General features: G+C 28.3%; 2 protein-coding genes across 2 annotated transcripts; one reads left to right on the top strand and one right to left on the bottom strand.

Moving 5' to 3' along the window:
- The first annotated feature begins 1166 nt into the window (after positions 1–1166).
- LOC124932475 (ATP synthase subunit gamma, mitochondrial) lies at positions 1167–5067 on the top strand. The gene is made up of 10 exons (XM_047473110.1): positions 1167–1283; positions 1427–1561; positions 2314–2357; positions 2450–2602; positions 3101–3214; positions 3315–3442; positions 4114–4236; positions 4312–4431; positions 4519–4640; positions 4729–5067. Exons 2-10 carry the CDS (start codon positions 1461–1463, stop codon positions 4796–4798), a joined length of 975 nt encoding a protein of 324 aa, XP_047329066.1. The 5' UTR covers positions 1167–1283; positions 1427–1460; the 3' UTR covers positions 4799–5067.
- A 917-nt stretch (positions 5068–5984) lies between these two features.
- Positions 5985–9502, bottom strand: LOC124931512 (protein LONGIFOLIA 1). Its single transcript, XM_047471994.1, has 3 exons — positions 8762–9502; positions 7138–8694; positions 5985–6943 (listed from the first exon to the last, which is right to left on the bottom strand). The coding sequence occupies exons 1-3, from the start codon at positions 8954–8956 to the stop codon at positions 6134–6136; spliced, it is 2562 nt and encodes an 853-aa protein (XP_047327950.1). The 5' UTR covers positions 8957–9502; the 3' UTR covers positions 5985–6133.
- Between the last annotated feature and the right edge of the window lie 7833 nt (positions 9503–17335).

Here is a 17335-nt window from a genome sequence, read left to right as displayed (position 1 = left end):
AACTAACCAAATCAATATAACTGTTTAATATTAATTTATATTTTTTTACAAAATTTTGAAATAATTTAATATTGATTTAAAATTAAGAAATATAAAAAACTATTTTAATTTTATATTAAATTATTATTTTAATCTTTATCTTATAATAAGTTGTATTATTAATTATATTAAAATTAATAATAAAAATATAATATATAATTATTATATAATATAGTTTTAAATAAATAATATTATTATATATAATGATTTACATGTAATTCTTGTAATTCTTTTGTACTTCAACATATATAAATAAATTTCATTACATATAAAATTTCAGTTTTAAATTAATTATTTTTTATTATAGAATAATTAGTTTTTATATAAATACTTTCAAAATAATTTTAAATAACTCTAAATTATTTAAAAATTATATTTTGAAGGATAAAAAATAAACGATGGTAAATAATTTATCTATATTACTCTTAACTTTTTCTTACTTTATTTTAAAGAATATATATATATATTAACTTGATTGTTTGTCATTGTACACCTCATAACCTTATTAAGAGATATTTTGCCGACCACCTCTTCCGCTTATTGTATTCTGAAACTCTAGAAATGTCTTTAGAGTTTGTAGAGCTTCTCAATATTACGTAAATTCAAGAACTTTATTCTAAAACAAGTGAATAATTTTCTCTCTCAAATGTTAGTTTTCGTAATTGTTAATTGATCGGTCATTGTCCCTGTTCATTTGCTCTTTGAACATACATATGATCCTATATTAATAATATCATACCAATCCCAAATATTAACTGTAAATAGAATTTTAAGTATTTCTTTTTATTTTGTAAGTAAATGAGAAAATTTAAGTATTTGAATGAATAGTGATGAGTATTCCCATTTTTGAAAGAATAAATGATAATATTTTATAATTTAAATTATGAGTTATAACATATAACAGTTGTTTATTTTGTTGTAACATATAATATGCCATATTTGATAATTTAAATTATGAGTTATAACATATAATTTAGATATTTATAAGTTATAATTTTAATATTTTTTATTTATTTTGTTGGCAAATAAATATTTCCTAAACTGTACAAATTCGGGGTAGTATTCATACTCTTATAGTTCAAGGGTGAATATTTGAATAAATTTCATAAGTTGGAGGATATATGTGGAAATAATCTCACCCCTACTAATCTGTAGAAAATAGGAAGCCCCGATCTCTCTCTCTCTATTATCATTTTGCCTCTCTACAGCAATTAGGGTTCCTGAGCCACCTTTGATTTTACAAGGTTACGTTTCTCATTTCTCATATTCCTTCGATTTTCAGCTTCTCTTGGCGCTTTGTAATTTTGTATTACTACTAGATTATGATTTCGATTCAATGTCTTTTTGAGATCCTAACTGAACCCTATGTGTCATTTTGAGATCTCAGAACAACAGTACAAGAGGATCGTGCAAATCTTGCAATGGCAACGGCTTTATTGAGACGTGAAGGAAGGCGTTTCGCCACTCTTATGGCTCCTAATCCTATGAATACTCTCCGATCGTCTCTCATCGCTTCATCTGAGTATGTCATATATCCGTCCTTCTAAAGCATGTGTGATTTTTATTTTTTGATGGTGTGAATGAATCAATTTGTTAGATTATGTCTTAATAGAGTTTATGGATTTTGTTCGTAAATTGGATCTTACTTCTAGATGTCTGGTTTCAGAGCGATGATTTGCGGAAGCAATTGTGTTGGTTTATAGAACCTGCTGATTAGATGAATACATTCAAATATGTTGTTTATGTACATATAGATGAAGTCATTACTTGCAATCTCTTGCAATATTTGAAGTTCTTTTTCTTTAAAGATCTATGTATGGTGTTGACTTTTTCTTTCATGAGCTGATTAATGAAGTGGTGTGATAGTCAATGCTATAAGTGCAATATTTTTTCATTGAATTTTCGCGTTTCTTCTTTCCTGTGGAAAAACATAAATGACCTATCTTTTATATGAGATTGTGAAATGAACTAGAAAATAACATTCTGTTGGCCAAAGAAAACTAGAAAGGTTTTCGTTAATCTTAAGAAATTTTCACAAGGTAATGGAAGCAATAAATTTGTATCAGCAGTCCCTGTATTGGAAGGAATCTAGTGTAAGATGTACAAGCCTTCTAACTTACCTATACCATTCTAAGTTGTATATAATGCCTTTCTCCATAGGGTCAATTATTACATGTTTCAATTTGGTAATTATTGTGTAATTTGAGTTCTAAAAGATTTGTCATTCTAGTTGCAAGTTTTGTAATCTTGTAACAAATTCGCTTGGATATGTAGGGATCAGACTGCTTTTGGTGTTCGTTCAATCTCAACTCAAATTGGTAGGCATTTGCAATTGACTATATTTTGTACTTCTATTGTTGGATTTATTTATTATTTAAGGTTGTAATTGCTAAAAATAATGCTAATGCAGTGAGAACCCGCATGAAGAGTGTGAAGAACATCCAGAAAATCACAAAGGCAATGAAGATGGTTGCTGCTTCTAAGCTGCGAGCTATTCAAGTTAGGGCTGAGAATTCTCGTGGCCTGTGGCAGCCATTTACTGCACTTCTTGGCGACATTCCAAGTATATTAACTACTCAACTATAACCACTGTTGTCTAATTGTCTATTTATTTGAGTTACCTCTAATGGTGCTATAGGATCTAACTGATTTTAAGTTCAATCACTTTCAACTTGAATTTCATTATGGGGTACTTTTTATAATCGATATAACTACTAATTGATTTGATTTTGCTTATTGAATATGAATATCAGATGGCCTATCAACCTGTTTTCAGTTGGTTTTGAATAACATTAAAACCTGCAACATCCCTATCCTGCTAATTTAGAAGTGATTTTTATATTTTATTTGATACAGTTTTTTCTAGCAATAATTTGTGCATGATGTTCCCTTTGAGTTGTCTTTCATCAGTTCAACCTTGTTATTGGCAAATGGCAATCCAGCACACAGTGAATGAGATCTCTTATGTTAATGTAGTCATTGAAGATATTTAGTTTTTTCATAGCTTCTCATATGTAATTTTTCCTTACACAAATCTTTGCTTTTCTGTGTTTTTTGGTAGGTATTGATGTCAAGAGAAACATCATCGTCACTGTTTCTTCAGACAAAGGTCTTTGTGGTGGTATTAACTCAACATCAGTCAAGATAAGCAGAGCTGTTGCCAAGTTGAACCAAGGTATTCTTCTTAGTAATGGCTAGGTGGTCTCCTCCTTTTTTGTATGCTACACATTTACTTATTTTGGAACCATTTCTGTTTGGATTCTGCTCTTTTGTAGGTCCTGAAAAAGAAACTAAATTTGTAATCTTGGGAGAGAAGGGAAAAGCTCAACTTGTTCGGGACTCTAAGAAGAAAATCGAACTATCTGCAACCGAGCTTCAGAAATTTCCTCTGAATTACACTCAGGTTAGTCACATTTTGGTAAATTCACGCCAAAATATGATGTTTTTTTTTGTTCTTAGTATTTATTGCTTTATTAGATCTAAGAATGTCATCATTAGGAGATTTTTCCAATCAGACTCTGAATCACCTCATCTATGAATATGTTCTTATAAATAGTGTCCTTGATGGTTGTTGGGTAATAGACTCATATCAATGTCTAGATTGTTGATAATTGGCTACTTTCTTTTCTTCTTTCGAGTCGGTCATTCTACAGCATAATACGAATCCTATCCACCTCTGGCTAGCGTGATTCCGTGCCGACAAAAATATCCGATGAGTACAACAAATTCATCATTCAAATTGGGGATTCTATTAATTTTTTAATACTTCGAAGTACTCCCCCACCTTCCTGCTATTTTATCTCAAGTTTTGTCATCAAACTCAAACTTGTTTTTTTTTTTCCTTAGTCAATCAAGTGAATAATATTAGTAGATTGGATATTAGTTTATTCTCACTCTTTTCCTATATGCTCAGTTTATCACACAATTTATCACTTAATAAGCATTAATTATGTAAGCTATCAGTGATTTATCACTTAGATATTTTCATTTGGTTTATTGATCTATTTATTTTGACTTAACTCACTTGACAATTAAAAACACTTGTTTATCTTGACTCGTTTGTTGCCTTTTCAGGTGTCTGTTCTTGCAGATGACATCTTAAAGAACGTGGAGTTTGATGCGCTGAGAATTGTATTTAACAAATTCCAGTCGGTTGTGTCCTTCTTACCTACAGTTGCAACTGTACTATCTCCAGAGGTGAATACTCTTCGTAAGTTAAAGATTTGATGGTTATCTCATCTCTATTAATAAAGATATTCTTCTGATTTATAGATTATCGAAAAGGAAGCTGAAGCAGGTGGAAAGCTTAGTGAGCTAGACTTTTATGAAATTGAAGGTGGCGAGACCAAATCTGAAATACTTCAGAATCTGTCTGAGTTTCAGTTCTCCTGTGTAAGTTAACCGAGTCTTTTTTCAGTTCTTGGCGCGTATTGAAGGATAAATCTGTGTTATATTTGATTTTTAATTGTATTATGTCAGCTTTTGTTCAATGCGGTTTTGGAGAATGCTTGTAGTGAACAAGGTGCAAGAATGTCTGCTATGGACAGTTCCAGCAAAAATGCTGGAGAGATGCTTGATCGTCTCACAATTACTTACAACAGGTAGAATGTTATTACTTGTAATAGGAAAAAAGAACGTTGTTTTGGTGTGGATAGTTTATGTAATACGAATATTTGTTTGTTTTTGCAGAACCCGTCAAGCAGCTATCACCACAGAGCTTAGCGAGATTATTTCTGGAGCAGCAGCACTCGAAAAGTAGTTTACTCTTGTTGGGATAAACAATAATAACTGCTGTTGAGAAAGCACAAATTGTGTGCTTTTACTACTCCACTTTTTTCATTTGGTTTTGGGAGTGGATTTTTTAATTATGTATTTGAAACTCATCTGTAATAATCTACATGATTGTTCAACCCTTTTCCTTTTGCTGCTCGAAATATAATCTACATTGTTTCTGGGCAAAGATAAGTGAATAATTCTTGCTCATATTATAACATTGTTACAATTTATTTTTAAAATCAGAGTTTTGTTCAAAATTCAGAGTTTATTTAATTTTTTTTATAAACAGTTATTTTTTTATTAATTCAAAGAGTACAAATGTAAAATTATCTATGTAAAAATTAAAATTACATAATTCAATAAGTGGGGTGGTAAGTAATACTTGAAAATGTCTAATTAAGTATAAATTTAATAATAAGTGAATCATTATTAATAAATTATATTTACATAATTAATTACATTTTTTAATTTATGAACATAATTACTTTATCTATATAAAATAGTAAAATCCAAATTTTTTATAAATTCTTAAATTTTATTAATGTAAACTTTATATGATATATATGCTTAATTTTTAAAGTGTCCGGATTGCCGGGTCGAGAGCTGTGGTTAATTTGGATACTTGGGTCGGATTGTGGGTTGACCCGCCTTTAAATTTAAAACGGTTAAAAATAAAATTAAAAATGCTAGAGATATGTTTCGAACTTGCAACCTAACAAAACAAGTACAACTCTTTAACCAACTAGGCTACAAAGACTTTATATTTTAAATTCAACACCAAATTTGATAAACACGGGACGTTTTAATATTAATATAAGTTCAACTTTTTAACTAACTAATCTATATATATATATATATATATATAATGATGCTTAATTTTTAAAGTGTCCGAATTGTCGGATCGAGAGCTGTGATTAATTTGGATACTTGGGTCGGATTGTGGGTTGACCCACCCATAAACTTAAAACGATTAAAAATAAAATTAAAAATGTTATCCGTAATTTTTTTCAAGGTTTTTTATATTATTAATAAAGGTTAAAGGTTAGTTGTAAGAGTAACACCTAAATTATTTTTTTTTTAAAATAAATTTAAAATTTATAGCTAATATATATAATCAGAATGTAGAAATGAATAGACTTAGAGATTTACTCTAAAAATTATTGGCTGTATATTGTTCAAGGTTTTCAGCATATCATAGCTAGTACATTCTTGACACAAAATATCAAAATCTCCCTTTACTCTTCATGTAGATTTTGCAATTATTTATTTATTATCATTATGCAATTTCAAGTACTCGCAAACAATAACAATAAAATCGTTAATGAAGAAAGATTTGTCGACGAAATCTACCAGCAACAACAGCTTCTTCACCGCGCACAATTTCATCAACCAAATCTTTGAACAACATTCTTTCAACATCCAAAACCGCATCCGAAATCTCACTCGAAAAATCCATCCATGTCCCCTTTCCATCTAACACATCCTCCCAAACAATACTTTTCAAACTATCATCCTCTTCTTCAATCTGCTTGTGCTGTTTATCAATCTCACAACACAATTCTTTCAAAAGCTTTTGCCCATTCAAACAACTCTTCGCGGGCCTCAACCTTGTCTCCGAATAAGGCCTAACCGACGACGACAACAACAACTTCACAGATAAAATCTCATTAACCAAATCAAACACAAGCTTCCTATGCACCTTTTCATTACCTTTTTCTTCCTTATACTTACTGGCCTTTGTCTGCTCCAATACTAAATACAGCTCAGGGTTAATTGGATAACCTGATGGGTGAAATCGAAATGCTTCTTCTGATGTCGAGTTATTAAGGTCTCTAAGGATGAGACCCGAGGCCAATAGTATCTCCGAAATGTACCTGTGGTCTGGATTAGTGTCCTCACATAGAGACGCGATGTAATCTGTTTGGGACTCGTTGTGCCCTGAATTCAGTTTCTTTAGCTTTTCAACTAAGAGCTCGACGTTTTCCAGCTTTTTGCGGTTTCTTACATAATTCCCATTCGTTGAATCATCCTCGTTATCGCTGTATATCGAATTATCCAGAACAGAAACAGGACTTGGTTGTTGTTGTTGCTCTGCTGTGATTGGAACAAGTTCTTCAAAATCCAGTTTCTGAAAAACAATAATAAGTTATTTTCAAATAATCTCATATAGAGCGGGAATTTGGTGTCATGAATGTTGTCGGGAATGAACTGTAAATTTCAAGTTCACTCTTATGTTGACACATAGTTTCCGACACCATTCATGACACTAAATTCCCGTCCTCTATCATTTCACATATTCAAATTATTCAAATTTCTTATTACCTCAGCGGGTCGAAATGAACTGGTTACTTCGATTTCAGTAGCCGAATCTGATACAATATAACCGTCTGAACTATGATTTGATTTCTCCTCCTTTTTCAATTTAGCCAGAGGTTTCGCCCTGCGTTTTCCTCCAGGGGAGCTATTTGATTCAATCGACGGCGATGGCTGGATACTATTGGATTGTCTTCTCGACTTGTTCGAATCAGAAGGAGGAGTTGGCGGCCGCGATTTCTTCTGTAACTCAAGCTTCTTCTGATGCAATCTCGGGCTTATAGAAGAAGTTTTTGCCGAATTCAACGATTTTTCCTCATCTTTTGGTGGCAGCTGATTATTAGACGACGATCTCCTTGAAGAAGATTGAGGCGGCTTTGGAGTTCTAACATTCGTTTTAGAACTTTTTTTAATCTGATCTTTAGTAGTACGATCAATTTGAATCACCGATGAAGTCGGAATACTAGATTTCTCAACAAGTTTCGCCGGTTTCATGATAACGATTGGAGATTCCGAGTTAACTATCTGTCTCGATTTCATAACAGGTTTTCTATCATCTTCAATTTCAGTCTCTAATAATCCTTTCGTTTGCATCGCATCTAGAATTTGTTTAAGAGCTCTAAGATCCTTACCTGCCTGCGTGAATTCAATATCCTTCATTCGTTTCTCAATCTCGCCATAAACGGAAGGAAACGTGTCCGTAGCTCTTACAGTAGTTTTTGATCTTTGAGATTGAGAACGTTTACCACCATCGATCTGCTTCCACGGTGCCGGTTCAATCGGAAACCTAGACGTCGTAATCGGTTTCATTACTACGAAATCGTTGTTTCTCCTCCGCGGCGAAGTCGGTTCCTTCCTCGAACTTCCTTGTTTCGATGATTTCGGTTCTTCAATGACCACGGAAGTTTTCATCGACGGCATTGTTTGAGTTTCGTTAGCCGGAAGTGCTTCCAACCCCATTAGCTTCGCTACAACACTTGGAAGACGTTTATGAATAGTAGACGTTTGTTGCAGACTTGAATCTAGATCATTCAAACAATTGCTACCTTCTCTTTGAGATTTGGAGTTTCTTAATAAACGTGGTTTTGATTCCTTCGAACTACTATCCAGTGAAAGTCGGGGTGCAGTCGACTTGAAATTCTCCCCCAAATCGTATGAAAACCGAGGACAATCCTTTGGGAAAGCGAAGATATTGGTAGTACTAGTAGAGTTACATGATTTTCTATGAACATCTCCACTTTGATTCAACGACCAGTCAGTAAGTTCTACTTCTCTATACAACATGGAATCTTTGACCACATCTCGGAGATCAATCGATTGATGAGATGAGAACTGTGGAGATGCGTTTGATTGGTTTATGGGTGCTATCCTGGAAGGAGTATCAGGAAAAATGACTCGTTCGAATGAGAAACCAGTTTCTGGTTGAGCTGTTGTTGTTGTTCTGCTGCAATCGATTGATGAGAATGAAGATGAACGTGAGGAAGAAGAAAAAGAGGTTTGTGAAGACTCCATTGAAATGATTCTTTGTTTCTCATTTGCTGCATTGTTGTTGAAAATCTTCTTCCCCTGAGATGAAACATGAATCAAATTGAGATGGGTAAGGAATGGTAAAGCAAAAAGATGATTAATTTACCTTATGGGATTCAATTGGGTCATGGGTGTTGAAGTGTGAAGTAGTTTGTTGAAGTTTCTTGGGATTAATATGACGGCCACCGGTGAGGACATGATGACGATCAAAGATTTGGAAGATTCCTGTCATACAACCAATCTGTCTTTGTAAATCTGTGTTTTCATTATCAGTCAAGGAATGCAAGAGCTTTGAAGCCATTTTTCTTCTTCAATCAGTCAATGAATGCAGATTCTTATCTCCTTGATTCTATCAAGCATTTTTCATTATGGGTGCAAGAGGGTGTTGTTGGGTTGTGAATTGTGATCTTAAAATGACCATAAAGAGGAAGAGCAAGGATGCAGATCCATAATAATCAGGAAAGAATAGGAAGAGATTGGTGATATTGGGAGATGTGCAATAATAATAATATTATTGAAAAGAGTAAATAAATGAGGAATTGTTTGTGGGTCAGATCAGATTGGTGTTGTCACTCTTTTTCTTCCTTCCATGTGGGATGATGGATGGGGGATGTGGTGGGTCTGGTTAGTACATGTGATTTGTCAGCTAAGAGTTCAGAGAGAAAGAGATGGAGGAGGAAGAAGAAGGTAAGCTACAGTAAAGTGTGGATTCATGATTTAGGGAAGAAGAAGATGAAGATGAAATGATGATGATGATGAAGAAGAAAAATGGTGTTCCCACTGTGAGAGAGAGAGATTTGGTCCTCCTTCTTCCTCCTCTGTCCAGTCCAAATGCCTTCTTTGAAGACTTGTCAGGTGTGCATTTACTTCTATCTCCTTATCTCTATCTGCCACTTTTATTTATTTATTATTTGGGTATCACTTATTTGAAAATATTGTATACTTATCTAAAAAGTTATTTTCAATTTTATTTTAACTATTTTTAAAAAATAATTAAGAAAATACTAATTTCTAAAAATGATTAATATTTTCAAATAATTTTTAATTAAATTATGTTTGGTTAAAGGTATAGTATAATATATGTAAACATAAGATTACTTTGAATTTTAACATGGGAATCCATGATCAAACATTTAATGTACTTATATTTTTATATTATTAGTTATTTATTATTGTAAAATTAATTTAATATAAATGTTAAAAATATTACAAAAAATTAAAAGATTTAAATCTAATTTAACCCGTAAGTGATAATAAGCTTAAAAGATCAAAATATCACGTTTTAATTACGTCTGAAAACGATTTAAGTTATACTAACCAAAAAGAGAATTTAGGAGCTTCAACTGCTGTATAAGTAAAAGGAGATGGTACGAATAAAACAAAAATCATTCCCCAGTTGATTAACTAATTGCGCGATCTGGGTTGTTTCCCTCTTAGTTAGGATCGACAAAAAGAGTGAGAAGTCTTAGCCTTCAATTTTTAACCTTCTATCGGTGTCTCAACCTTTATAACCTATTGTTTTAAAAGAATCAATGTTAAAATAGTATTACGATATCGGGTTACATGTTAGTTTTTCTTAATTTAAAAAGTAAAAATATTTCTAATTTAATAAGTTAAATAATCATATGTGATATTTTAAAATGTTAAATTTAAATAAAGTTTTAATTAATTAATTAATTCATATAAGCTATTCTTGATCAAGTAGATGTAATTTAGAATAAAAATAACTCATGTTAAAAATATTATTTACTTAGAGCTTGTTTGATCTTGAATTTTTCTAGTTTTTTTTAGTTTCTTTTTTAAATATTGTTGGATAAAAATTAAATTATTTGAATTGTTTAAAATTAATTACTAAAATGTTTATTTAAAAATTAATAAAAGTAATGTGGTTTGATATTTTCTTACAAGGTATAAGTAATAACTAGATATCTCTCTTTTCGCTATTATTCCTTAAATATTTCTGCATTCATTTAGGGTTGTTAATGTTTTAGAATTAGTAAAGAATTTGAATGTTATAATTATAGAATTCAAAAGAAATGAAAACTAAGATTAAATATTGAAGATTATATGTTGAATTAATTGAAATATAAAAATTAATATTTAAAGAATTAGAATGGTAGAGTACCACAAATCAGTTAATAAATAATAAGTCATTAAAATTTACAGTGAAAAAATTTAAGAATGAAATTCAATTATTTTATACTAACAATCATTTTTTAAAGATGATTTTTATCAAATTTATAATATATTTTTTCATGTATTTCTTTTAGAATTAAGTTATTCATCAATTATTTTCAAAATATTAAATACAATAAAATTTTCTTTTATGTATTATTTTTATATTATTAAATAATTAAGAATTTTTTTGTTATATTTAATATTCTTAAATATTAAATAATGAAGTTATTTTATTAATTAATGTAACGTGTTATATTAGCTTTTACATTTAAAGAAATGATTTATGTTATTTTAAATATTTAAATCATTGATTTAATATGTTTGTTTTTTGTTTTTTTACAAAAAGAAACAACAAATTACTTAACTAATAGTGTGAAATATAAAAACATTTATAACACAATTTATAAATTTTACTAATTTTCATATAATTTACACTAAATTCTTTGTAATCATATTTTTCATAAGAAATACAAATAAACTTAATTTTACCCTTTCAATTCACTTAAAAGGTGATTTTGATAAAAAAAATAAAAAAAATAAAAAATAATATTCATATTATTGTCACTCTATTTTTTATGTTAATTTATATTTTTTTTGTTTACCCACTATCTTAAATTTATGAGTAATGATAGGGGGAGCGAAAAATTTGTAGCAAATGTGCAGCGAATCTATGTGGAAGGCTGACTAGGCATGATGACTCAACATTTCAAATTTTATTACCTCTCTCCGGGTCATTAATAATTTCTCTCTCTTCTCTTTATTAATTATTTATTTTTTATATCTTGTTTAATTTATATTAATAATTTATATTAATAATTAATTTTTATAGTTAATTTGTAAATATATATTTATATATTTTATTATTTAACTTATTTATAAAATTCAAAATAATAGAGAAAATAATAAATTAAATAAAAAATAATAAAATATATATTTTCAAATATATATTACATTTGATAAATATATATTTAAAAGAATAAAAATTTAAATATAAAAATTCTTAATGTTTTAATTAATTATTTCTCTCATCTATTAATATATATATATATATATATATATATATATATATATATATATATATATATATATATATATATATATATATATATATATATAGAAGAGTGGTAGAGGGAGGGAATTTAGTGAGGGAATTTGGTGAGGGAATGACGTGACATCACCTGAGAGGGAGGAAAGAGAGAAAAGAGAGAAATTATTTGATTTTTTCAGCGAATAAGATTATGCCACGTCATTCTCTTACCAAATTCTTTCACCTAATCATTTCTCATATATATATATATATATATATATATAATAATTTATTTAATAGTTTTTAAAATGAGTTATAATAAAAAATAAAAATTTGTCAAGATGAACTAACTCAAATCAAATATACTAATATTCAAAATAAATATAACTCAAACTATGATATATTAATATTCAATTGTAAATACAATTTTTTTTATAAGAATTAACCATAATATAAGAAGAGAATATATAACATTTTGAGTTAATTAATTAAGTTTATAATATAATTTACAAGAAAATAAAATATATAAAAAAAAGTAAAGAGAGAAAAAAGGAAAAACAATTATTAAAGAGTTTAAGTAAAAAACAATATATATAATTTTAAAATTTATTTATTTATATATTTTATTTATTTATTTTCCATATTATAACTCGTTTTAAAAAATAAATAAATATATAAATTATATATAGGGAGAGGAGAGAAATAATTAATTTTAAAAAATTAAGAATTTTTATATTTAATTTTTTATTATCTTAATTTATCAAATATAATATATATATTTTTATTTATTTTGTTATTGTCCCTATTATTATTATTCTAAATTTCTTGTAAATAAATAAGTTTAATAATAAAATATATAAATATATATTTACAAATTAACTATAAAAATAAATTATTAATAAAGTTGAAGAGGAGGATAAAAAAATAAATTATTAATAAAAAGAAGAGAGAAAATTTATTAATGACACTGAGAAGAAGAGGAGTAAATAAAATTTGAAATGTTGAGTCATCATGCTTAGTCAGACTTCCACATATATTCGCTGCACATTAGCTGTAAATCTTTCGCTCCCTTATTATTACTCAAAATTTTATATGATTCATTGTTAGACAAATTAATCACCTCTTTTTGTTCACTTTATCACATTTTTGTTTTTTAGTCTTATCTAGTTAGTGATTACTATGGACGCTAATTTAACATTTGTTATATTTTGGAATAGCTAGGGTTGTGATTTTCTTTTGATGTTTGAAATTTTTTCTTCAAATGGATTATTATGTGCGTAGTGATTCTCGAAATTGATCTATGTGACCGCATGTATCTATCTACCTTGAAACCGAGAGTAAATTGAAATGTCGTTACAAAATATTTATTTTTTGTTTTTGAGAATTTCTTTTAAAGTTAATAAATGATTGAAGACCAGTATCCCTCGTCGTTAAGATTCATTTTTTATTAACGTAAGATGAATGATGAACACAATGTTTAATAAAATATAATTATAAAAAATTATAATTTCAAAACTTTTGAAAAACATAAACACCTACTTTAAATTGTCATGTTTAAAGTAACTCTTTACACATTTTTATATAGTTATGTGAGTGGGCCAAATTATTATATATTTATAATTTTCCCATACTATATATTTTAATCTTTTTGGATTTTCTTGTCTTTTATTAGATTTTTTTAAATAAAATAAAAAATAAAAGACAGTCCTATTAAGACAAAACTTTAAAGGTAATTTTATTTGTGTGCATTTTTTAAAGATTAAAAAAGTAAAAGTTTTGGACTTTATTCTGGCATTTTCCATTATAATTGAAAAAATAATTGACAAGCATTATAATGTATTTTACCCAATTATTCTCTCTCTTCTTTCCATAGGTATTAGGTACTAGGCACATGCCTATTGTGGACTTTTATGATATTTTTTTATCAAACAAATAATTATATTTCATTGAATTGTTAATCTAAGCATATCATATATATATTTATATATATTCCAAATAATTCATAAATAATTAAGAAAACAGATTAATATTACAAACATAAGATATCAAACAATAAAGCATGGCAACCATGTTTTTTACTCTTGTTATGAATAGGCATCCTTAGAAGGTATTGTGTGGATGTTAAAATTATGTAGTCTAAATCTATCATTAAAATAATTAACTTAAATAGTAAAATATTTTTTATTTTATTATTATATATTAATATCATTTAAGTTTTTTATAAAAAAATAAAAATTAAGTTACTTTTTAAATAATCCAGGTTCAAATTTGAATCCAACAAGCCTCAGCAAATGAGCTTACATATCTGGAAAGATATAAGCTAAATGACTAATTTGATGAACGTACGAATAAATAAAATAAAATGCATTTGATGTTTTAACAAATAAGAATTCTAAATTTGAGTGATTAACGTATTAAACACACCCAACATTAACTACCGCGTTCAATGAATACGTGCTCAACGTTAACAATTTAAATAAATAAAATACAATATAAATTTAAATTTCATATTTTTACAATTATGGTTAATTTCATTCATCTTTATTCTTAATCGCTCCACAAAAGTCAAAATTGCTTAACAATAAAAAAAAAAAAAAATTCATTAGACTTGGAAATATACATGTACAAAACATCGTAACAATTGGGAAGAACCTTTAGTCCCACTAGCATTTAGCCCGTGCATTTGCACGAGTAATAATATAAAAAACCGTGAAAAAAATTACGGATAACATTTTTAATTTTATTTTTAACCGTTTTAAGTTTATGGTGAGTAAACCCACAATCCGACCCAAGTATTCATTTATTTAACATCATTATATATTAGTTAGTTAAAAAGTTAAACTTATATTAATATTAAAACGTCCCGCGTTTATCAAATTTGGTGTTGAATTTAAAATATAAAGTCTTTGTAGCCTAGTTGGTTAAAGAGTTGTATTTGTTTTGTTAGGTTGCAAGTTCGAAACATACCTTTAGCATTTTTAATTTTATTTTTAACCGTTTTAAATTTAAAAACGGGTCAACCCACAATCCGACCCAAGTATCCAAATTAACCACATCTCTCGACCCGACAATCCGGACACTTTAAAAATTAAGCATCATTATATATATATAGATTTGAAAAAGTAAAAATAAAATTTCATTTTGAACTTTGAATAGTAAAAAAAAATGTAGTATAAAATGGTGGTTAGAGTATCTATTTTTTAAATCGGAAGATTGTGATTTCAACCAATAATTAAAGAATTTTAGATCTTAACCGTGACAATGGAACACTAAAAAAAACCCATAAACAAACCAAAAAAAAAAGAAAAAAGAAAAAAGATTACACTAACCTTGATGGGAAGAGATGGCATGACCAAGGAAAAAAATCTTTACTAAATAATATTAAAATTAATTATATTTATCCAAGTAATTTATAAATAATTTAGGTCTTGTATTTTGAACACTTCTAAAAAAAGTTAACAAAAAAAACTACAAAATCATAAGATTTAATTAACTCTTAATACTACAAAATATAAAAAATTATCATAATCTAAAAAATACATAATTTAGAAAATTAAGCATTCTTTTAAAATTAGGTAAAGCAGAGTTTTTTTTTGTTATTAACATGTCAAACAATAATTTTTAGTAGAAAAAGTCTTCTAGACTTTTTTTTTTTCAAAATAAAAACTAGACAATTAAATGAAGTTTAGTTTTTACCTCAAAATTCCAAAGAGATGGTCATACAAAAAAATAAAATCTAACATTGATATAATATAAATTAATAGAGAAAATTGTATGCCAATCTTCCAATAAATTGACAAATGAGTTTTTTTGTCACATCTTTGTCCTATCTTATTGCTCTTGTTTGGAATTACACATGTGAAGCTTCATGACATTATTTGGGAAATTGTCCTTACCACCTTCTTAATATTGCAAATGAATATGATCAAACATTATCACCATATTTATGTATTAGATTATTCTAAAAAATAATATGATACATTTATAAGTTAAATTTATATAGATAAATACAAAAGTTAATCCGCGTTAAAAATTGTTACTCAATATCTCGTGTGTAGGCAATTTTGTTTTTTTTCCAAATTGGACGGAAAATTGAAAATGAATCAAATGATTATTTATGAAAAAAATTAGACTAATCATAATTTGTAAGAGCTACTCACCCCATGTTTCTACTATTATTTGTTTGATGTGGGTTATTATGTTTATTTATTTTGATGCAACTTATTTTGTTTGTTATTTAAACTATAAAATTAATTATTTTTAAATTAAAGAAAATGATATTTTTCTTCAAATGTACTCTTTATCATTACTTTTCACAAGCATCTCATTGCTTTCCTACCTATAAATCTAATTTAATGTCAACTATCAACCTACTTAATAATAGGCATTGAATGCTTTCAAACATGCAATATGATCCCCACTCTACAAATCTTCTTAATGTATATATATCACCAACCTACTCTTTTATGCATTTAATGTTCAATAAACATTTTTAGATTACTATCTCAATAGCGCAAACATATATCAATATCGAAGCATTGATTATTGGCCAACTTCTATATAAGTACCACCAAGCCCGACTCGATTTAGGTCACACCACAACTTGATCAATGCATACACAATCATGTAACATTGTATCACATCCTCTACAAGACTTGTCATATCAATTGAACCCACATCCATTTCAATGGACAATAAATCTAGATTCAATTCTTACTTAAAAATATTTCATTAGATTGAAAAAATGAGTTAGAGAACATATTGGTCCATACTTATTTTGTACACATATATGATGTGACAAGTTTGAGGGAAAGAAAGAAGAAAGGAGATGATGGATACATAGATACAAAGTTGAGAAGGATAGGGTTAAGAGATGCCAAATCATCACATGCATAAAGTTGTAAAGGGAAAGACTAGAGAGGGGAGGGTATACATGTGCAATGCTTTGAAGTTGCCTACTAGGCAAGGCCAACTAACCCATCTCAATCATCATAGCCCATGTTCTTTTGAGAGGCCAACAATCCAATACCAATCCAAATCCAAATCCCATTATTGTTCATTCATTAACCACCACCACCACCTCATTATATATAACATTATTATTGTTACAATTATTCAATTCTATCCTATATTCAATATCCCCCACATTCATTTCCACAATTCCAATCATACTACCATTACCATAAGTTTGATACATATAATGAATTTCAAATAATCCATAACAATTATTTATTTCACCCAAACTACATTACATTCACTATTTATGAAGAGGTAATGTCATAATACAAACTACGGGCCAATTTGAAAACACTTTCTCGTGTTCGAGCAGAGTTTAGACGAGAAAACGTTTAATTAAGTTATAAGAAAATTTATCAGACATTTTATCATTCAAAACCAGCTCCTCAAGAGAGTATCTGTCAATGGGCCCTGTATCTTATATAGCAAACATCAACTCACAAACTAATTATTAATTAA

Source organism: Impatiens glandulifera, chromosome 3 (genome assembly GCF_907164915.1).
Source record: "Impatiens glandulifera chromosome 3, dImpGla2.1, whole genome shotgun sequence".
NCBI classification, from domain to species: domain Eukaryota; kingdom Viridiplantae; phylum Streptophyta; class Magnoliopsida; order Ericales; family Balsaminaceae; genus Impatiens; species Impatiens glandulifera.
Note: the sequence above shows the minus strand (reverse complement) of the source record. Positions and strands in the feature narration are given on the sequence as shown.

Excerpts from the sequence above, each read along its gene's own strand:
- LOC124932475 (XM_047473110.1), top strand. The coding sequence starts at position 1,461 with ATGGCAACGGCTTTATTGAGACGTGAAGGAAGGCGTTTCGCCACTCTT. Across the intron at positions 4,237-4,311 it reads CAACTGTACTATCTCCAGAG|ATTATCGAAAAGGAAGCTGA; the intron begins GTGAATACTCTT and ends TCTGATTTATAG. Across the intron at positions 4,432-4,518 it reads CTGAGTTTCAGTTCTCCTGT|CTTTTGTTCAATGCGGTTTT; the intron begins GTAAGTTAACCG and ends GTATTATGTCAG.
- LOC124931512 (XM_047471994.1), bottom strand. The coding sequence starts at position 8,956 with ATGGCTTCAAAGCTCTTGCATTCCTTGACTGATAATGAAAACACAGAT. Across the intron at positions 8,695-8,761 it reads ACCCAATTGAATCCCATAAG|GGGAAGAAGATTTTCAACAA; the intron begins GTAAATTAATCA and ends GTTTCATCTCAG. Across the intron at positions 6,944-7,137 it reads GTTCATTTCGACCCGCTGAG|AAACTGGATTTTGAAGAACT; the intron begins GTAATAAGAAAT and ends ATTGTTTTTCAG.